The sequence below is a fragment of the Saccostrea cucullata genome, unplaced genomic scaffold, assembly GCF_032062105.1.
Source record: "Saccostrea cucullata isolate Sc308-1 unplaced genomic scaffold, CSIRO_AGI_Scuc_v1 ctg258, whole genome shotgun sequence".
Classification (NCBI taxonomy): domain Eukaryota; kingdom Metazoa; phylum Mollusca; class Bivalvia; order Ostreida; family Ostreidae; genus Saccostrea; species Saccostrea cuccullata.
In genome coordinates, this window is record NW_026931770.1 from 466709 (window position 1) to 484146 (window position 17438).

Here is a 17438-nt window from a genome sequence, read left to right on the forward strand (position 1 = left end):
GGGTGCATCTGCCAGAAATTTTATAGTCAAGGTAGTTTGATCCTTGACTCTGTAACCCCTAAATAATTAAGGGTTTTATAACTTAAGGATTAACAACTCCAGTGTAAGCAATTGATCTTCACGTTCCTAGATTAGTTAAACCATTGACCTTTGACTTTACAACCTTAAAATTCAACATGCGTCAACTACATCTTGGAGAATTTAAGTTTACCAAGTTTGATGTCTGTCATGCAAAGGTTTCTCAAGATACTAGTATTTTGGACCACCAATGGACAGGTGCAAACTGATATATACCTATAAAATGCTGAAAAAATTACTTTAAAACTATTTTGAGTTCATTTGTTGATCTTAGGGCCATTTGGAGGGATGTTTTTATTACAATGTAACGACATAAGGAAATTATTCTAGTAAACTATCTCTAAACATTTATGAGTCAGATTTGATTTGTAATGAATGTGTTTCCCATTTTAGTTATTCTTGGAGAGTTACTGAACTGTTATGGATACGGTAAGCAGGTTTTGAATGTTGATTAGTATTATTTAAAGTATGATAAAGAAGATCCGTAGAGTACTTATTAACAATAATGTAGCAGTATATAAAGGTATTTTTTGAAGCGGGAAATTGGATGGGCGAATTAGTAATATTATCAAGCGGGTTTTCAACAACCTAGCTGATACTCTGTCATACAAATGTAATTAAGACTTTATTTAATATTAAGTTTATAACGCATATTGTGTTATATGACAGTAAGAACATCAAGATGTGCTCCTTTTCATGATCGGGAAATAACTGAAAAATCCGTCATCAGCTAAGTGTGAGAAAAAAATGGACCAACAATATGAAAAACGTCAGTTAACATTTGACTCAATGATGAAACATATGGAGATAAATAATAAATTGTATTTACTGACAAGGTCATATTGTCTTGACTATAGAATTTACAAATTGATGACTTTAAACAAGACTGCTGTTTCAGTAACTTATTTGTTAATAACATATCTTGTTCTAAATATTCTTCATACGTAGATGATGAAGGTATATTGCTGTATAAGTAAGGAAGTTGACGATAGAAAAGTTTAACAAAGTCATATAGTTTGTCATAAAGCTTAGTTGTTAGATTACCATTAATGTGTATTTCAAGTGAAATATCTAAATACCAAACAGATGTGTCACACTCTTTATTATCTTTTATGTCAAGCCCTCCGGAATATATCGACTCGATATGAAAATTAAAAAAAATATTTGATTTGCCAATTTCTAGATTTGGTAACCAACAGAGACTAAAGACATAAAGTTGGCGAGGAGTTTGACAGATTAAGTATACTTTGATTAAAAAAAAATAGATGTTTAATTGCAGACAATCTATCACAAAATAAAAAAGCTGCACAGAGTTCAACCTGGCCTTGCGGTAAGTCCTGCTCTCTATATAGAGCGGAGAACGCAGTAGATGATGACATTGGCACTTGTTCTAGGAGTGAAGTCTTTGGTCATAACAGTCCGATTAAATCTGCTTGGTGGTATGTTGACCTCGGTGAGACAGAAAGTATATACAGAATCAACATTCTCTACAGGGACTACACTGGGTATGGTATGTTTCTTTTTTTTAATCTTGCATGCAAAGGGAATATAATACACATCCAACTCTTTTGTGCCCTGTTTCATTTGTTTCATTTATAAATAATCTATGTTCATCATACGTATTTTAAATATTTAATAAGAAAAATTGGAAAGAATAAAAATATAAATACAAGAATGAGAACAAAATATTTATTCTGGAAAATTTTATTTTTGCATTATAGTTCTTACAATAATTCTTACATTATTGATTATATAAAATAAAACAATAAACATATTTCATGAAAAATTTTGATATAATGTATAACTATCTTGCAAATATTATGGTAGGACAAAACACCCGTGGATTCTAATTTTACCCATTTCTTAAAAAGTACTGGAGTAAAAAAGAATAATATTACTATATTGCCAACAATGAATGATCCCTGTAAGAAAAATAATAAGTTATGGCATGTTTGCGTTAAAATTGAATTATACATTTTCACTTAAAAAAACTTGAACTGTTGGATATTTACATGTGAATTTTCAATTCCGAGGCTATGTATGTTCTATTTTTACTTAATATTTTACTCAAATTTTCCAGCATCAATTTGATTTACTGATTTAAAGTAACAAAAAGGTTATCTGTATGAAAAGTATTACACAAATTAGCAATAGATCAATTGATAATTCTAAAATAATCTGAAGTCGAATTTCACAGTTTTCTAACAGGGGCTGATAGGCCATATTTCAGACTATGCGGGCAAAAAATGTGTGGTTGAATTTCTTTCATATCGTATGTAAAGATAGATTTTTATCCTAGAAAAAAATATCAAAGTTTCAGAAAAATTGAATTTGAGAAAAGATTTGGCCTATCTATTGTGTCCTACCTTAAGCGATCTACAGAGCTCTATCAGGTAAAAATATGTCCATTAACCTATTCTTTGATTAGAAAGAAATCTGTCTAAATTTCTTTACAGTACAGAGACAAAGAGGACGAATGGCCGGTTTTTCTTTATTTATCTCAAACAGCACACAGAAACAGGACGGTCATCTCTGCTACAAAGATAAGAATGGGTTGCCTCCCTTGAATTTTAGTATAATTTGCTCCGGACATGGCCGTTATATTATATTTTATAATGAACGATTTGATGGAGTAACATACCCGGAAGGCTACGAGTCTAAAACTCTAATAGAACTATGTGACGTCGTTATTGAAGGTAATGACCTTGTTATTAAATTACAATAAGTATAGTTTTTTCTCTCTGAGGCGTTATCTACGTGCAATATATAATATGTTGGTTTGCAAGAAATAATGAACTGCAAATCATTTTCCACAGCATACACTGTTCCATTCGAAACTTGGACGTAAAATCAAGTACCAAATGTCGTTTTCATTGAACTAATTAATCCCGGGTATAAAACAGTTTCTTATCTTTCATACAGTCGTAGCAATCTTGATGTATGGAATCGAGATTTTGAGTGTTTTTAATCTTTTTGTATTAAGTTCAACAAAAAGATAGGATTTTTGAAAATTTTGAAAAACTTCGAATGTGAAAAAACGGCACACTAAATTTTGTAAAGATGTGCTTGGTTTGAAAGAAAAGCGGCTAATTTTGCTGTGCTGTCTGAACTTGGAAGATAACCGTTGTTTTTCAATAGCATGCTAAACTACTGGCATAAATTGGAAAATATGAAAACTTCAGATAATGAAATTAGTACTAATACATATTTTACATATACGTTTCTACACAATGAAATTACTTCTTCCCGGTTTGGTTGTGTATGTTTTATTATGGATAAAAGTTCCGAAATAAAAAAAAAAAACTATGTTAATTTAATACCCAAACGAAAGATGCATTTTGAAACTAAGGTTTTTTTTCTCACAAGGATGTGAATCAGGAAGGTATGGAGATAACTGTAGGCTAAACTGTCCAATCAAATGCCCGGATCATATGTGTGACATCGAGAGTGGTGATTGTTTGACGTGTCTAGCAGGGTGGCAAGGACCTAAATGCCAGGAAGGTGAGAAAATAAATTTATTTTTACTTTTTAACTAAAAATTTGTTCATGTGTTGTCATCATGTATTACTTTTCTTGATATCTGTAAAACCCTAGCTTTTCACAGAGATTAAATGTTTCGTGTTTAAATCATAGTCATCTAAAATTTTCAAAAATAGAAAATGGGCGGGAATTTATCGCACAGATTGGAGTTCCCAATATTTACTGTTTTTTTCTGTTTAGTTGATTAAGCAATCTAATTTGTGGAGAAAAAATATAGGGAAACTTTTTAATATTTTAAAGCAGATAATATTTGCAAGGGAAATCTTTCTTTTTTATTTTTTTTCTCTCGTTCCCTGCTTTTAATTGGGTCTTGAAAACGAGATCACATTATCAAGTATAGAGGCCATTAAACAATTTGTTTCTATTTCAAGCTTCCAGAGAAGCTTATCGAGTTGATGTTTTTAAAATTATAAACAATATTCTCTGAGAAAAGGTAAAAGCATTTTATTATTATAAGTCAATTGACTGGTTATTTTTTTAAACAGATATTTCAACTCCTATTTGTAATTGTAATGTCATGTCATAATGAGAATGATGTTACAATGTCTGAAATGAGAAGACCTACTTTATAATAAAATATGGCTTTAAAAGACATTTTTCATTGCCTGTTAAAAAATAATGCAACAAATTCATTCAATACAATTCCTATAATATATATATCTATGAGAAGAGGATATCGACCGAACACTATCTCCTCTAAAGTTTATACATTTAGGAATTGACCTCATCAAAAGGCTATATCTGCATAACATTAACATGAATATTTATAATTAATGGCAGGATGCAAAAATAGAACATATGGTCCGAGATGTATGTACAGGTGTGGACACTGTTTTAATGATGCGCCTTGTGACGTAGAGACCGGAAGTTGTGGATCTGAATGTGACCCTGGCTATCGTGGAGACCTTTGCAAACAGGGTATAACATCAACAATTTTCATACTTGTATTCACAATAATTTGATCAAAGGAGAGTAAATATAATTAATTATATTTTTGAGACATTGAAGATTAATAAGATCTACATTTTTTGTCAGCTTGTGAAAATGGGAGTTATGGACCAAGTTGCAATTTCACTTGTGGCCATTGTTTTAATGGAGAACTCTGTGATAAGACTACAGGAGTGTGTAGCACAGGATGTGTCCCTGGGTATTTTGGAGATAGATGTCACAAAGGTTAAAGTTTTTCCTTATTCTTTAAATTGGTAGACATATAATCATGATATATACGTGCTTAGACAGACAAGAATTAAGGATTGTCTGAAATATAAAGTTATAAACTCACTTAGAGTCATAGATCGTAAAGGAATTTTTGAGACAATTTAACCGTCCTGATTTGACTTAAAATATCGAAAGTACCCTTTTTATATATCCGTTATTTCCCGATTATGACAAGGAGCCCATGGCGGATGTGACCGGTCGGCAGAGGATGCTCACTCCTCCATGGTACCTGATGCCACCTCTGATGTTTTGGATGTCCGTGTTTGCTCTGCTCCTATTTAATATTGTTTTATGGACTTATGAGCTAATATACTGTTTGTTATTTCCATATGTTTCTTTAAAGGCAAAATTCAATATTTTTTTTAACGATGACAACATTTGTATTTTGCAATTTTGATAGAATGTTTGCCGGGATTGTTTGGAAAGAATTGCAGTTATCCCTGCAGTGGCCATTGTTCACACAACGAGAGTTGCCATCATGTTGATGGGAGATGTAAAAGAGGGTGCGCTGCCGGATACATAGGAAATAAGTGTAATCTTGGTAAGTATATTTACCATCAATAAAGATTCTTAATTATAATAATCATGTCATAAATGTGATTAAGACATTAGTACACGGCGGGTGTGACCGGTCAGCAGGGAATGCTCACTCCTCCGTAGCACCTGACCCAACCTCTGATGTTTTGGATGTCTGTGTTTGCTCTGCTCCTATTTTTTTTTTATTGTTTTATGGACTTTTGATCTTCAATACTGTTCGTTATCTGCATATGTTTCTTTGCATATAAATCATATGATGTTGCGGATTTGGATGCTACATTTTGTTTCAATGCTTCTTTTTCAGTTTGTGAACCTGGCTTTTATGGTATAAACTGTACAGAGATATGTTCCGTAGGATGTCAAGACAACTGTAACCATGTTGACGGTTTTTGTAGATGTACTGCTGGGTGGACGGGGTTCCCGAAGTGTACCATTGGTATGAACTTATTAAGAAAAACTAAATATAGGCTCTGACTTTTCTGCAAGAACCTTACATTTTAAATATTGTGCAAAGTAGATCAAGGAATTATCAATAGAAAATAATTTGTCATCAATTTTTTGATTTGATGAGAAATTCTTCATTCACTTTTTTTTTAATTCTAAGAATGTCCTCCAAACTTTTTCGGAATTGACTGCCGACGCCGATGCAGTGGTCACTGCAGTAACAATGACACCTGTAGTAGGCATGACGGGACATGTGAAGGCGGCTGTCAGGAACCATTTATTGGTCGTCTCTGTGATCATCAAAGTTAGTGACTTACAGCCTTGTTGTGAAATTTATTTTTACTGAGGTATCTTATTTACTTGAACGTGTAGAAAATTACTAATGTTGTACATGTTATTCTTATCACGAAGAAGTATATGGTGATAACAAACTAAATTGAAACTCAAAAGTCCATTGAATAATATATATCTAGAACAGAGAAAAGACATACCTCCAAAACATCAGAGGTGGGATCAGGTATCATGGAGGATTGAGTATAACCCCTTTCGCCGATCATAACCGCCATGTGCTCCTTGTCATTATCGGAAATTAACGGAAGAATCCGTCAAAAATGCAGTCTGGAAGAAGGATATGGAGATAACGAACAGTATTCCTTCTCAAAGTCCATAAAACAATACATATTAGGAGCAGCACAAACACGGACCTCCGAAGAGTGAGCATCCCCTGCTGACCGGTCACACCCGCTGTGTGCTCCTTGTCATGATCGAGAAACAACGGAAAATCCGTCGTCAATTCAGGGTATAAATAATGGACTAACAATTAGTAAGGAAAACTTCAGTCAGCATTTGACTCAATGATAAATTGTATTGCTGACCAGGTCATTGTTTCGACCATAGAACTTACGAAATGATGAATTTAAACGAGACTGCTGATATTCTTGTTTCATAAACTTGCTTGTCAATAATTTACCTCGTTTTAGAAATTGTTCGTACGTAAAGCATGCTCTTGCGTATCGAATCGTCTGAGATATATATACTCCATATGCAGGTGATGAAGGTTATTGCTGCATAAGTAAGGGAAATTGACGATAGAAAAGTTAATGTCGTCACGTTTATCATATAGCTTTGTTGTTAGATTACCATTAACGTCTTTTTCGAGTAAAATATCCAAGTATGTGTCAGACTCTGTGGTTTCTTTTATCTCAAGCTCAAAAGGACATATCGTATTGACGTACGTAAGAATGGAAATGACCATTGTTAATTGACAATAGGTCGTCGATATATCTAAATGTCGAATTGAAGGCCATAGCAAGTGTTTCCTTTTTTCACGCATAATATTTTCCATAATTTCTGCTTTATATAATTAAAAAAACATGTCCGCTAATAACTGAGCGCAACGGGTACCCATGGGAATTCCAACAGATTGTTGGAATACCTGGTCTCCGAAAACCACATAGATATTGTTAATCAGAAACTCAAGCATCTCTTTGATGTCAACCTCAGAGTACTTGTGTGTGCAATCAAAATGTGTTTTAACAAAATAATTTTGCAAATCACCAATGACCAGGTAATTGAATTTACGAGTTCCATTTTTATTGAAAAAACAGCTGTCAATGATATCAAAAACCCTGGACTTAATTTATCGTGGGGAATGGTTGTGTATAAAGTTGAAAAGTCGTAAGCTTTAAAGCTGTTGATTTTGGTAAAATCTTTTGATTTCAAATTGTCCAAAAGTTCTTTGGAATTTTTGAATATCCACATCTGATTCACACCACTTCTTGAATGTATTGTTGCAGAGTACTATTGAAGTTTTTCCTTCACTACTGTCAATAGCTTAGTGAGGAGTAACAAAAGAGGCCTGGTTGAACATTTACTGGAACCCGCAATGTATCTTTCTTTGTAAGGAGTTTTATTAAGTTTCGGAACCCAATACACTGTATATATAGGGTAGTTCAAATTCATTTCGGCTCTGTAGAATATTAAAAATATTTAAAACTGACAAATGGTTTTAAAGAATTTCTTCCTTAGAGAGGGAAGTATGAGTATAAGTAGGAGTACCACTTGTAGAACTAAATCCAAGTTCTAATAATAATGGCCTAACAATAACAATTAGGATGAAAAACGTCAGTCAGCACTTGACACAATGATAAATTGTATTTGCTGATAAGGTCATTGTATCGACCATAGAACTTTCGAAAATATGAATTTATACGACCCTACTGATATTCTTCTTTACCAATTTGTTTGTCAATAACTTACCTCGTTTAAAAAATATCATATTTAGACCATGCTCTTGCCTATCGAATCAACCAAGAGATGTAAACCCGTATGCAGGTGATGAAGGCATTTGGCTAAGTAAGGGAAGTTGATGATTGAAAAGTTCGCACGTTTTTCATAAATCTTGGTTGTTAGATAACCATTAATGTTTTTTCAAATGAAATATGCAAATATATGAAAGAGATGTGTCAGACTCTGTGGTATGTTTTATTTAAAACTCATGGAATATATTGTATCGAAATAAGAATGGAAATAACCAATTTTAATTGAAAATACGTCGTCGGTGTATCCAAATGTCGAGTTGAAGCCATCAGTCAGTTTTCTTCTTTTTATGTGTAAGATTTAGAACAGATTCTGCTTCAAAAATCCCTGTTCAAAAATAAACTGATGAAATTTTTTGAAAATATACGAGGGTTGTCCCATAAAGTCGTGGACAATGTTTATAAAATGAGAAATTCTGCCTTCTCACTACAACATGAAAAAAAACCCAGTTAATAAAGCAAAGGGAATATATTTTTTCCCTGTCCACTTCTCTTTGGAACAACCCTCATATGTAGCTCTATGAAATAGAAATTATAATTTAAATAAATCTTTTCAAAGGATTAGAGGAAAGTCTCTTTGAACTTTAATGGGATGAAGGATGTATGGTCACGTGACTCAGTTGATTTACGTCATAATCTCTGATAAAATATGTACAAAACGAGATTGAAACCACAGTATTTGTATAATTTTTTTGACTGTTTGTTTGCGTTCACCATCTAGAATAAAAATATCTGAAAACATTCAAAATTTCTTGCAAATATTATCAAATTACGGAATAGATTAATCCACTCTGCCGTTTCCCTACTCTGCGCGTCCAGTGCGTCTTTGACGTCATAGTGGAACTCTTAGTTCAGTAAGATCATACACGGTAAAAACGGGTAGTATAAAATCATAAAAACGGATCATAATATGTACATGGTAGGGTATTTTGTAAATTTCAGAACGCAAAAAATATTTTTACATGGTTGTTGACGGAAAAGTTCTGTGGGTTTGTCTTATTTCGCTTATTTCAGGAATGTGTGACGTCATAGTTGGGTTTTCCCGTACTCGAGAAATGTAAACATGACACGTTTTTCTCATGATCATCACTCGTTTAACTTTGCCCCGAGCAATATTGAGCTCAGCTTCACCAATCAATATTTTTACAGTTAATCAATACAATGACGACCTTGAACTTCGACGTAAATTTTCAAATATTGAATGATAGGATTTTTTGCAAATTAATTTTTTTATGATTTAAGTTGTCCTAAAAAAGTCGTAAATTTCCGTCTCCAGATGTGGTGTTACAAAAGAATCTTGCTTTTTCGAATTTTTAACCCTATTCATACTCTAAAATATTTTAAAGACACATTTCCGCTGGTATACTTTTTATCTATGGTGAAAATTTTCGATTATCGACCGAGTAATGGACCAAGAAACACGGAGAATAAAAACTCTGCTCAGACACTGTGGGGTATGGTATTTGTCACTCAATATCTCAGAAATAAGTCTGGAAACCTATTGATATGTCTGCTTTATAGTATGTAGGACATACTAAATAAGATATATACAAAATATGAAAAAAATTAAATGACAGGTATTTTTTCAGCTAAAGGTCCTTCATCCCCTTAAATTTGATTTTATCTATGTATGTAGTGAATTCCAGTTTGTTCTGTCAAGAGTCTGTTTATATGAAAGATCAATAGATATTCAGTGTTTGGATATATAATTGGATATTTTATTTGATCGTAATAAATGATTGAATAATCAACTGAGCTTCGATGTTCCATCATCAATTTCAGATTTTACTGAGTATCAAGAAGAAAAATTTTGCGTTTTCAAGCATTTTTCTACTTCGTGGATTGCAGGAATGACCGTTTCTCTTACATCAAATTTATTTGCAATTTTCATTATCATTTTTGAAATACGGTAATTCTTACGCCTATTTTATTTCGCAATTCAAAGTGATCAAGAATTAGAAACAAAAGTGATTTAATTTTTTTAATCACCATTGGTTCATTAAATAAGTTTTGATATTCTAAAATGTCTGCTAGAAGTATTTTAACAATTTGAATGATATAATTATCTATAAGAAACACATTTTGTCTTTCATAGAAACGTATTTATTTTCCAAAATAGCCAGCAAACGTATGCATTATTGGCTGTTTTAATTCTATTTGTATTGGCTGTTTTAATTCTATTTGTATTGGCTGTTTTAATTCTATTTGTAGACACTGTCAATTAAAAGCAAAAGCAAACAAAAGACCAGAAAAGTATATTACAATGACAGATTCAGGAACTTTGAACAATGAAGGCGCAGCTCATCAGTATGAGGAAATAATTAACCCCATTAATTAGGAATTCTTGTAAAATGAATTCTACTGGTGCTCTTCTCTCTCTGTAGAAAGAACAAACTTTTAGTAGTTACAATTTACAATTTATGTATAAGCACAAATAAAAAACGTAAAGTTATAAACTTATCACTGATTATAATAAACATGTGACTTGTAATATGCATTATTATATGTCTCTAAACTTATTTAGTTGGGTAGATTTACATACTGTATGTAGTTTTGATCTTCTTTAAGCTAATCTGTTATTCTCTAACTCTTTTCATCTGACCATCACACTGCTTCCATCGTGACTCTCAATGTTTTGGACATTTTATACAATGTTATCGATAAATGGAAAAAATGTACATATATAAATGGTAAGTTTAATGTTTATTTGTATTCAGCTTTTGCGTTAATAAACTGATGACAGGGAAGCTTATTCTCACGCTGTGTACTAGATGAGGGGTTAATTACAATCAAGAGGAGAGAGGCTGCATAACATCTTTGAGAACATACTCTTGAGTATCGAATAAACACTTTATACAGGAGATTAACTACCTAAATAGGAAAATTTACATAGCATTCTTTGTAAGTTGACCGTTATCTTCTATATTCAGACAAATATCCACCAAAGCTGAGGAGGAAATGTCGAGTTAAGGACATTGCTCTTTTGGAAGAAAACAATATGTTCAAGTTATTTGGAATCACATCATTTGAAGTATAAAATGACCATCCATTTTTATTTCCTTGATCAAATATTAGAATTTATTTACAAACTACATCAAAAGGCATAAATAAGTGAACAACCAGAGCATTCTATTTCAGGGAAATGAGGTTTACAGATTTTTTTATGAAAACTTGTTAAATATTTCCTTCGTTTACTTTGGGTGTGTGTTATTATGTAATGATATCAATGGTTCTAAAGACATTAAGGAAAAAATATTATGATTGCATGAAACCTTGTCAAAAACTGACAATCTTTGCGCGGAAGGAACAATAATTTCTTTTTCAATAATTTTTTTACAAAAATATATTCTTTTATTTTTCACAAAAATATACATGTAAATCAAATCAAACTTTGCTTCTTATCAGCAGTAAATTATTTGGTAGTTTTTTTTAATTATTGCTGGTATTTGCTTAAGATTTCTAGTGGACAACCACGCAGGCTTATACAGAGCAAATACAGCATCAAAAGTTGTAGTAATTCTAATCATGTTTCTTACAATTGCTATCCTAGGAAAATTAATGAACTGTTTCGGATATGGTAAGTAAACTTTGAAACATTGTCAAAGATATCAGAGTCTGATGTGATTGAACCAAAGATAGGGGGTTGGGGTTAAGGTATTATTTGCTTAAGATGTATATTTATAACAATCAAGGAAATACAATTTATATCATAATTTGAATTTTTGATGATTTGTTTGATTGTTTTCTCTAATAACTGAATGAACTTGGCACTAATAATTTTTCATATTGATTTTTTACTGCGTCACAAAGTTCTGTTTATTTTTATGAATGCAATGATTAATTAGGATTTTTAAATTTCTGAAAGATTCTCCTGAAAAAAGGAAAGAGTCAGATATTTCATATATATATACTTTGCTACAAAATTAATTATTTTGATTTTAAAAACAATGGCTGGCTAGTGCTCTTTTGGTTTCTTGTGTTTTGAAAATCTAATTTGAACAATAATGACTGTAGAGAACATGTATTAATGTATAAATACAAACAGTATGTATGCAATAACGGTGGTTCCATTTGTCACTTAATTAATGTACTGTATTTAAAGCAATATGAGCTGCAACTTTGATATCGGAATTTTTTGTTGTAAAATTGTTAATAAGAATTTCAATGACAGAAAAAATAACGTTAATAAATTTATGTTGTTCATACTTGTGATTGAAAAACCTATTTAAAAGCTTTAATTGAAACAAAATTATATTATTGTCGCCCTGTACAATAATGATTTCTTATATAAAACTGTATATTGGATTGTATATAAAAGTCTTCCTTCTGCTTTATTTTAGTGTAATTAATCATAAAGGTTTAAGTTACATACAAATTAATCATAATAACGCATTTTAACAGCAATTTGTTTTTCAAAAATACAGCTCATATTGCTTTAAACATTGACTTGTACATTCAATGAGGTATAACGGCATGCATTTTTATTTTTATTAATAAACCAAAAGTTTATATTTCTATGGAATTACAGAATGAAAGGTCTACATTTCATTATTATTTCCTACAAAAGCGAAATTCGTTTCATATATATACCCGGTAAGCAAGGGAAGTTGACAATAGAAATGTTGAAGTCAACACATTTATTTTGTACTTTTTGCATAAAGTCTGCTTAATATGAATACAAAAAGGTCTGCTAATAAAGGAGCGCAATTGGAACCCATTGGAATTCCGAAAGATTGTTGGAAGACTTATATGAATCATTTTTAATACTAGTATCAACTTCAAAGTGCTTGTGTGCAATCAGAATATTTTTTTTAACAAAATAGTTTTGCAAATGACCAATGACAGGGTAAGCTAATTTCCATTTTGATTGAAAAAGCGGCTGTCTTTGATGTCAAAAAATACAGTGTTTACCAGTTTTTACCAGAATCTTAACACTGTAACATACATCTCAAAGCACTTTTTAAACTCACGTGTTTTTTTTCTCACAAATTAAAGTGACTTTAGTCACATTGTTATAATGCAAAATTGTATAACGTGACAAAATATTTTTAAAATGTTTTATATCTTAATTTTAATCATATTCCATTACTTTAACCATAATTCACTCATAATAATTGGTAGGATTACTTATTTCAACAAAAAGTTCGTAAAATGCAACACATTTATTTTGTAGATTTTGCATAATTCAAACATATCTCCTTAATACAGAAACAGCTAGTGCAGTCCATGTCACTTCTGCTTTTCAATGTTAAAAAGCATATAGATTGCTTGTGTGTGGCATATCTGCTTTCCATGTTAAAAAGATGACATTTTTTAGGTTAACTTCCTGAAATCTAGCATCATGAAAGATACCTTCCAAGCAAAATTTCAAAGTTTCAGACCCTAAATGTAAAAAGAATTTTCTTTTCAATATTTAAAATTTTACTATGTTGAAAGATAAACAATACTTTACTATCCTATCCTTTCACATGATATCATTGCATATTGACAAAACCAAGCCAAATATGGAAAATTTGCAATGTACCTAGAAAAATACACATCTTTAAGAAGTCAACCAAATAGTATCAAAAAATTCGATTAATTAATCTGTGAATACCTTTGATAGAATCATACACATTGAACACTATACAATATATAAACAAATCCCCATTTAGAACGTTGACTTTAAGAGAATATGTACATTTTACATGAAATATCTAATAATATAATGGTTACGTCTCGTACCGAAACTCGAGAATTTTAAGTTTTATTGCAAGAACAATGTGACTTTAATTTGTGCGAAAAACCACATGAGCTTAAAAAGTGCGTTGAGCTGTATACATGTTTGATAAAGTACTGATGACTTTTTAGATAACTTGTCGTACGGTCGATCAGCAGTTCAAAGCTCGACGTATACATGCTTCTGGTTCCGGGGTCGGAACTGTACTTCATCTACGTATATAGCTTCTAAAGCAGTGGATGGTTACATTAGTACTTGCACAAGGACCGAGTACATTGGTTTGAATAATGCATACGACAAGGTTTGGTGGTACGTTGACTTAGGTGGTATCCGCAGCGTGTATGATATCAGAATACGGTTCAAGGATTATAAAGACGAACATGGAAATTTGTATTGCAAGTATTCCATTTCAAACACGATTATCTTTGCAAGTTTTTATATGCTGTTTTATCTTTTTCAAAATTAGTTTAATAATCACAGACGAATGATATTACATATAATAAGGTGATTTTTAACAAATAAAATATTAGCAACTAATTTCAATATTTTCCTATTTAAAGTTTAATATTTAGTAACTAACGATTTTTAGTGACGAGACAACGGAAACGCCTGGCGGGATTTTCTCTGTATATTTCCAATACATCTCGACGAGAGGATGGATACTTGTGTTATGAAGATTTGTCAACATTAGGGTTGCCAGACCTGGATTTCAGTACAAGGTGCATTAAATATGGACGTTTTGTCATCTTTTACAACGAACGAATGGACCAGAAATTTTATTCTTCGTCAAGATATGAAAACCCTGCTCTAACAGAGTTATGTGACGTAGTTGTGCAAGGTATGTTACCTCTTGTGTTACATACCTCTCTGTACATCCCGTGAATTTCACTCTTGCTATAATTTAGCTCACCTGAAACTACTTTACTGTTAATTTTATGAACCTGAGGATCGGACTACCTTAATATTATATGTTGTAATTGCAGGTTGTTATCGAACAGGGGTATATGGATATAGCTGTGATATCAACTGTCCGACCAAATGTCAAGGCCGGAGATGCGACATAGTTAACGGATATTGTCTTGGGTGTACAGAAGGATGGTCAGGATCGAATTGTAATCAAGGTAGATGGAATTCTAAGAATTATATATCAATTGCGATAATCGAATAATGCACCAATAGTTTAGAAAATGGACATAAATTTAGAGTACTATCAACGTTACTTGATATAAGATGCTTTCAAAATCTTTTCACTTCCATTATTTCAAAATAATTTGAAAACAATCAGCTTGTCCCTCCGGGTGGTATGGACTTGAGTGCAAATTAAGCTGCTCCGGAAACTGCAGATACAGCGACATCTGTAATCACGTGACAGGGAGGTGTGACAGAGGATGTGCTTCAGGATGGAAAGGCTCTCATTGCAACAAACGTAAGATATGTATTTATATATACCTATTGTGGATATTGCATTTATTAAATGGATAAAACTTAAATTATTCAACACTACTGGTCGGAACTACTTTTGACACGTCTCTCGCTTCAATACTTCAATATAAGTATTTGGCACTTTTGATTGTGAATGCCCTTTTCTCATTGATAAGGTCTTTTATAAAGTGTAAAAATGTAGAATCAAATAAAAAATATATACGCACTTTGAAAGAAACAATTTAATGATATTTTAAAAAAAAATGAAATTCTAAAGACATATATTTTACTGTGATGCAAAGACATCTTTAGTTATTAAGGACAGACGAGACGTTCCTTAATAACAGATAAATATTTGTTAGAGTTTGTCACTGAAATATTGCTACTTAAACATGTTTACTCACAAAAAATTGAAGTACCTTACCAGGCATTTCTGCAAGATACCAGGAGTAGTATTTCTTATTTAATCCTTTGAGGAAGAAAAATAATTTTCCAATTTCAAATGTTTAAGTGTTTGGATTTTTTAAAAACGTTTAGAAACTGATTAAGAAGTCAGAATGTTATTAAAATTTTAAATATTTTTCATACATTACGAAGATATATAAAACAGGTTTTGAGGAACGTCTCGTCTGACCTTAAAAGAGTTATATCCAGTAAGTTCAAAAGTTTAAAATTCGATGGCCCTTGAATCTGACTAAGGGTTTGGCATGAAAAGTTTGAAATGATAAGAAGTTTGATAGTCTAGTCCCATTTGGAAAAAATGGTTTCTGATATATTTTAGTCCTGAAATGTAAGAGAGTGATGCTGTTGTTCCATCTTGGACAAAAGTTTGAACTCTGGAGATGTCAATAAACTGATAAACAATCAGTTTATCACCATGGCCTTTGCTTCTCCCTTCACCCCTGTAATATGTACCAGAAGCTGCAAAGTTATTCTATAGCCATTCTGTACTATTCGGACAGCTCTCTGGTGTACTAACTGCAGCTTGCTGATGTCCACATTATGTGGGTCCCTAGTATCTTATATAAGATGGGGATTGGTCTTATTATGACTTTTTTGATGTCATGCTGCAAAAAGTTCTCATTCGTTGATCTGGTTGGTATACTGAGTCCATTTCAAGCTCTTGTGGATATTACCTCAAGGATACTTGACAGAGTCAACCATTTGGAGGATGTGTCGGTGGGTGTTCTACACGTTTCCTTTTGTGACATGTAGAACTTGACATTTCTTAGGGTTAAAATCCATTAACCAGTTGCCCTCCTTAATACAATAGAGTTTCTAGGTCTTCTTGAAGCTTGATGACATTCTCTTCCTTTATGAGTACCCAACAGGGATTTCATCCGCTAACAGTCTTGCTACTGATCACTCCGAGGGACAATTCGGTAGGACATTGATAACAAGAGGAACAACAATGATCCACTGGACATGACATGAACGACAGCAATGGGCATGGTCCCGCAAGTATATTACACTAAGGGACTCCCGATTGGACTGGGCTTGTTGACGATAAATCACACTTGGTCCTATTTAGAAGAGAAAATTTCTTTATCATCTATGAAATATGTTAACATAACCATTATTCGGTCCATTTAAAAGTACAAGAAATATTACAAAATAGGAAATGAGCATGTATGGACCTCCAAAACATCAGAGATGGGATGAAATGCCACAGAGAAGTGAGCATCTTCTTCTGACCGGTATTTCAGATGAAGTATCTAATCCCATTGTGATCATTGTACGAATTAAAGAAAGCATCTTTACTTACACCATTATTTATATTTGCATGGTTCAGCCGAATCGTCAAAATTGTGTTTATAGCTCAATAAGCTTCGATAAGATATACAATGTTTCAACCCATTGGTTTGATTAAACAAATGTGAAAATATACTCTGTACCCTTAAAAGGGTGGTTAAATACTCGTTCGAGTTCAGATACTGTAAATCACGTTATATTCGCGAGAACTTAATTTTCGCGTAATTACGCGAGACAATGAGCTCGCGAAAATTTCATTCTCGCGTTTAAAAGTATTCCTTACGATTATATAGAGGAAAAACAACAATTCGTGAAAATTATGTCTCGCTAATAAAGAGTCAATGACTATCTCGCGAAAATAAGGTGTCGCGAAAATTTAGTGATCTACAGTACATTAAAAAAGAATGATA

At 32.2% G+C, this 17438-nt stretch overlaps 2 protein-coding genes across 4 annotated transcripts; both read left to right on the top strand.

Annotated features, from left to right (window-relative positions):
• The first annotated feature begins 401 nt into the window (after positions 1-401).
• Positions 402-11933, top strand: LOC134233497 (multiple epidermal growth factor-like domains protein 11). Of its 3 annotated transcripts, none has more exons than XM_062715474.1 (11): positions 402-507; positions 1358-1588; positions 2535-2774; positions 3445-3579; positions 4399-4536; positions 4654-4791; positions 5237-5377; positions 5678-5809; positions 5978-6121; positions 9984-10044; positions 10347-11933. In XM_062715474.1, exons 1-11 carry the CDS (start codon positions 450-452, stop codon positions 10471-10473), a joined length of 1545 nt encoding a protein of 514 aa, XP_062571458.1. In that variant the 5' UTR covers positions 402-449; the 3' UTR covers positions 10474-11933. The 3 variants fall into 3 exon arrangements, with proteins under 3 accessions (XP_062571458.1, XP_062571457.1, XP_062571459.1); XM_062715473.1 differs by having other exon boundaries at positions 9918-10044; positions 10347-11932; XM_062715475.1 differs by lacking the exons at positions 9984-10044; positions 10347-11933 and adding an exon at positions 6291-6522.
• LOC134233508 (uncharacterized) lies at positions 11661-16128 on the top strand. Its single transcript, XM_062715484.1, has 6 exons — positions 11661-11712; positions 13986-14249; positions 14444-14692; positions 14838-14975; positions 15140-15280; positions 16058-16128. The coding sequence occupies exons 1-6, from the start codon at positions 11661-11663 to the stop codon at positions 16126-16128; spliced, it is 915 nt and encodes a 304-aa protein (XP_062571468.1).
• Positions 16129-17438: the final 1310 nt, after the last annotated feature.

Excerpts from the sequence above, each read along its gene's own strand:
- LOC134233497 (XM_062715473.1), top strand. The coding sequence starts at position 450 with ATGAATGTGTTTCCCATTTTAGTTATTCTTGGAGAGTTACTGAACTGT. Across the intron at positions 2,775-3,444 it reads ATGTGACGTCGTTATTGAAG|GATGTGAATCAGGAAGGTAT; the intron begins GTAATGACCTTG and ends TTTTCTCACAAG. Across the intron at positions 5,378-5,677 it reads AGGAAATAAGTGTAATCTTG|TTTGTGAACCTGGCTTTTAT; the intron begins GTAAGTATATTT and ends CTTCTTTTTCAG.
- LOC134233508 (XM_062715484.1), top strand. The coding sequence starts at position 11,661 with ATGTTTCTTACAATTGCTATCCTAGGAAAATTAATGAACTGTTTCGGA. Across the intron at positions 11,713-13,985 it reads AATGAACTGTTTCGGATATG|ATAACTTGTCGTACGGTCGA; the intron begins GTAAGTAAACTT and ends ATGACTTTTTAG. Across the intron at positions 14,976-15,139 it reads AGGATCGAATTGTAATCAAG|CTTGTCCCTCCGGGTGGTAT; the intron begins GTAGATGGAATT and ends GAAAACAATCAG.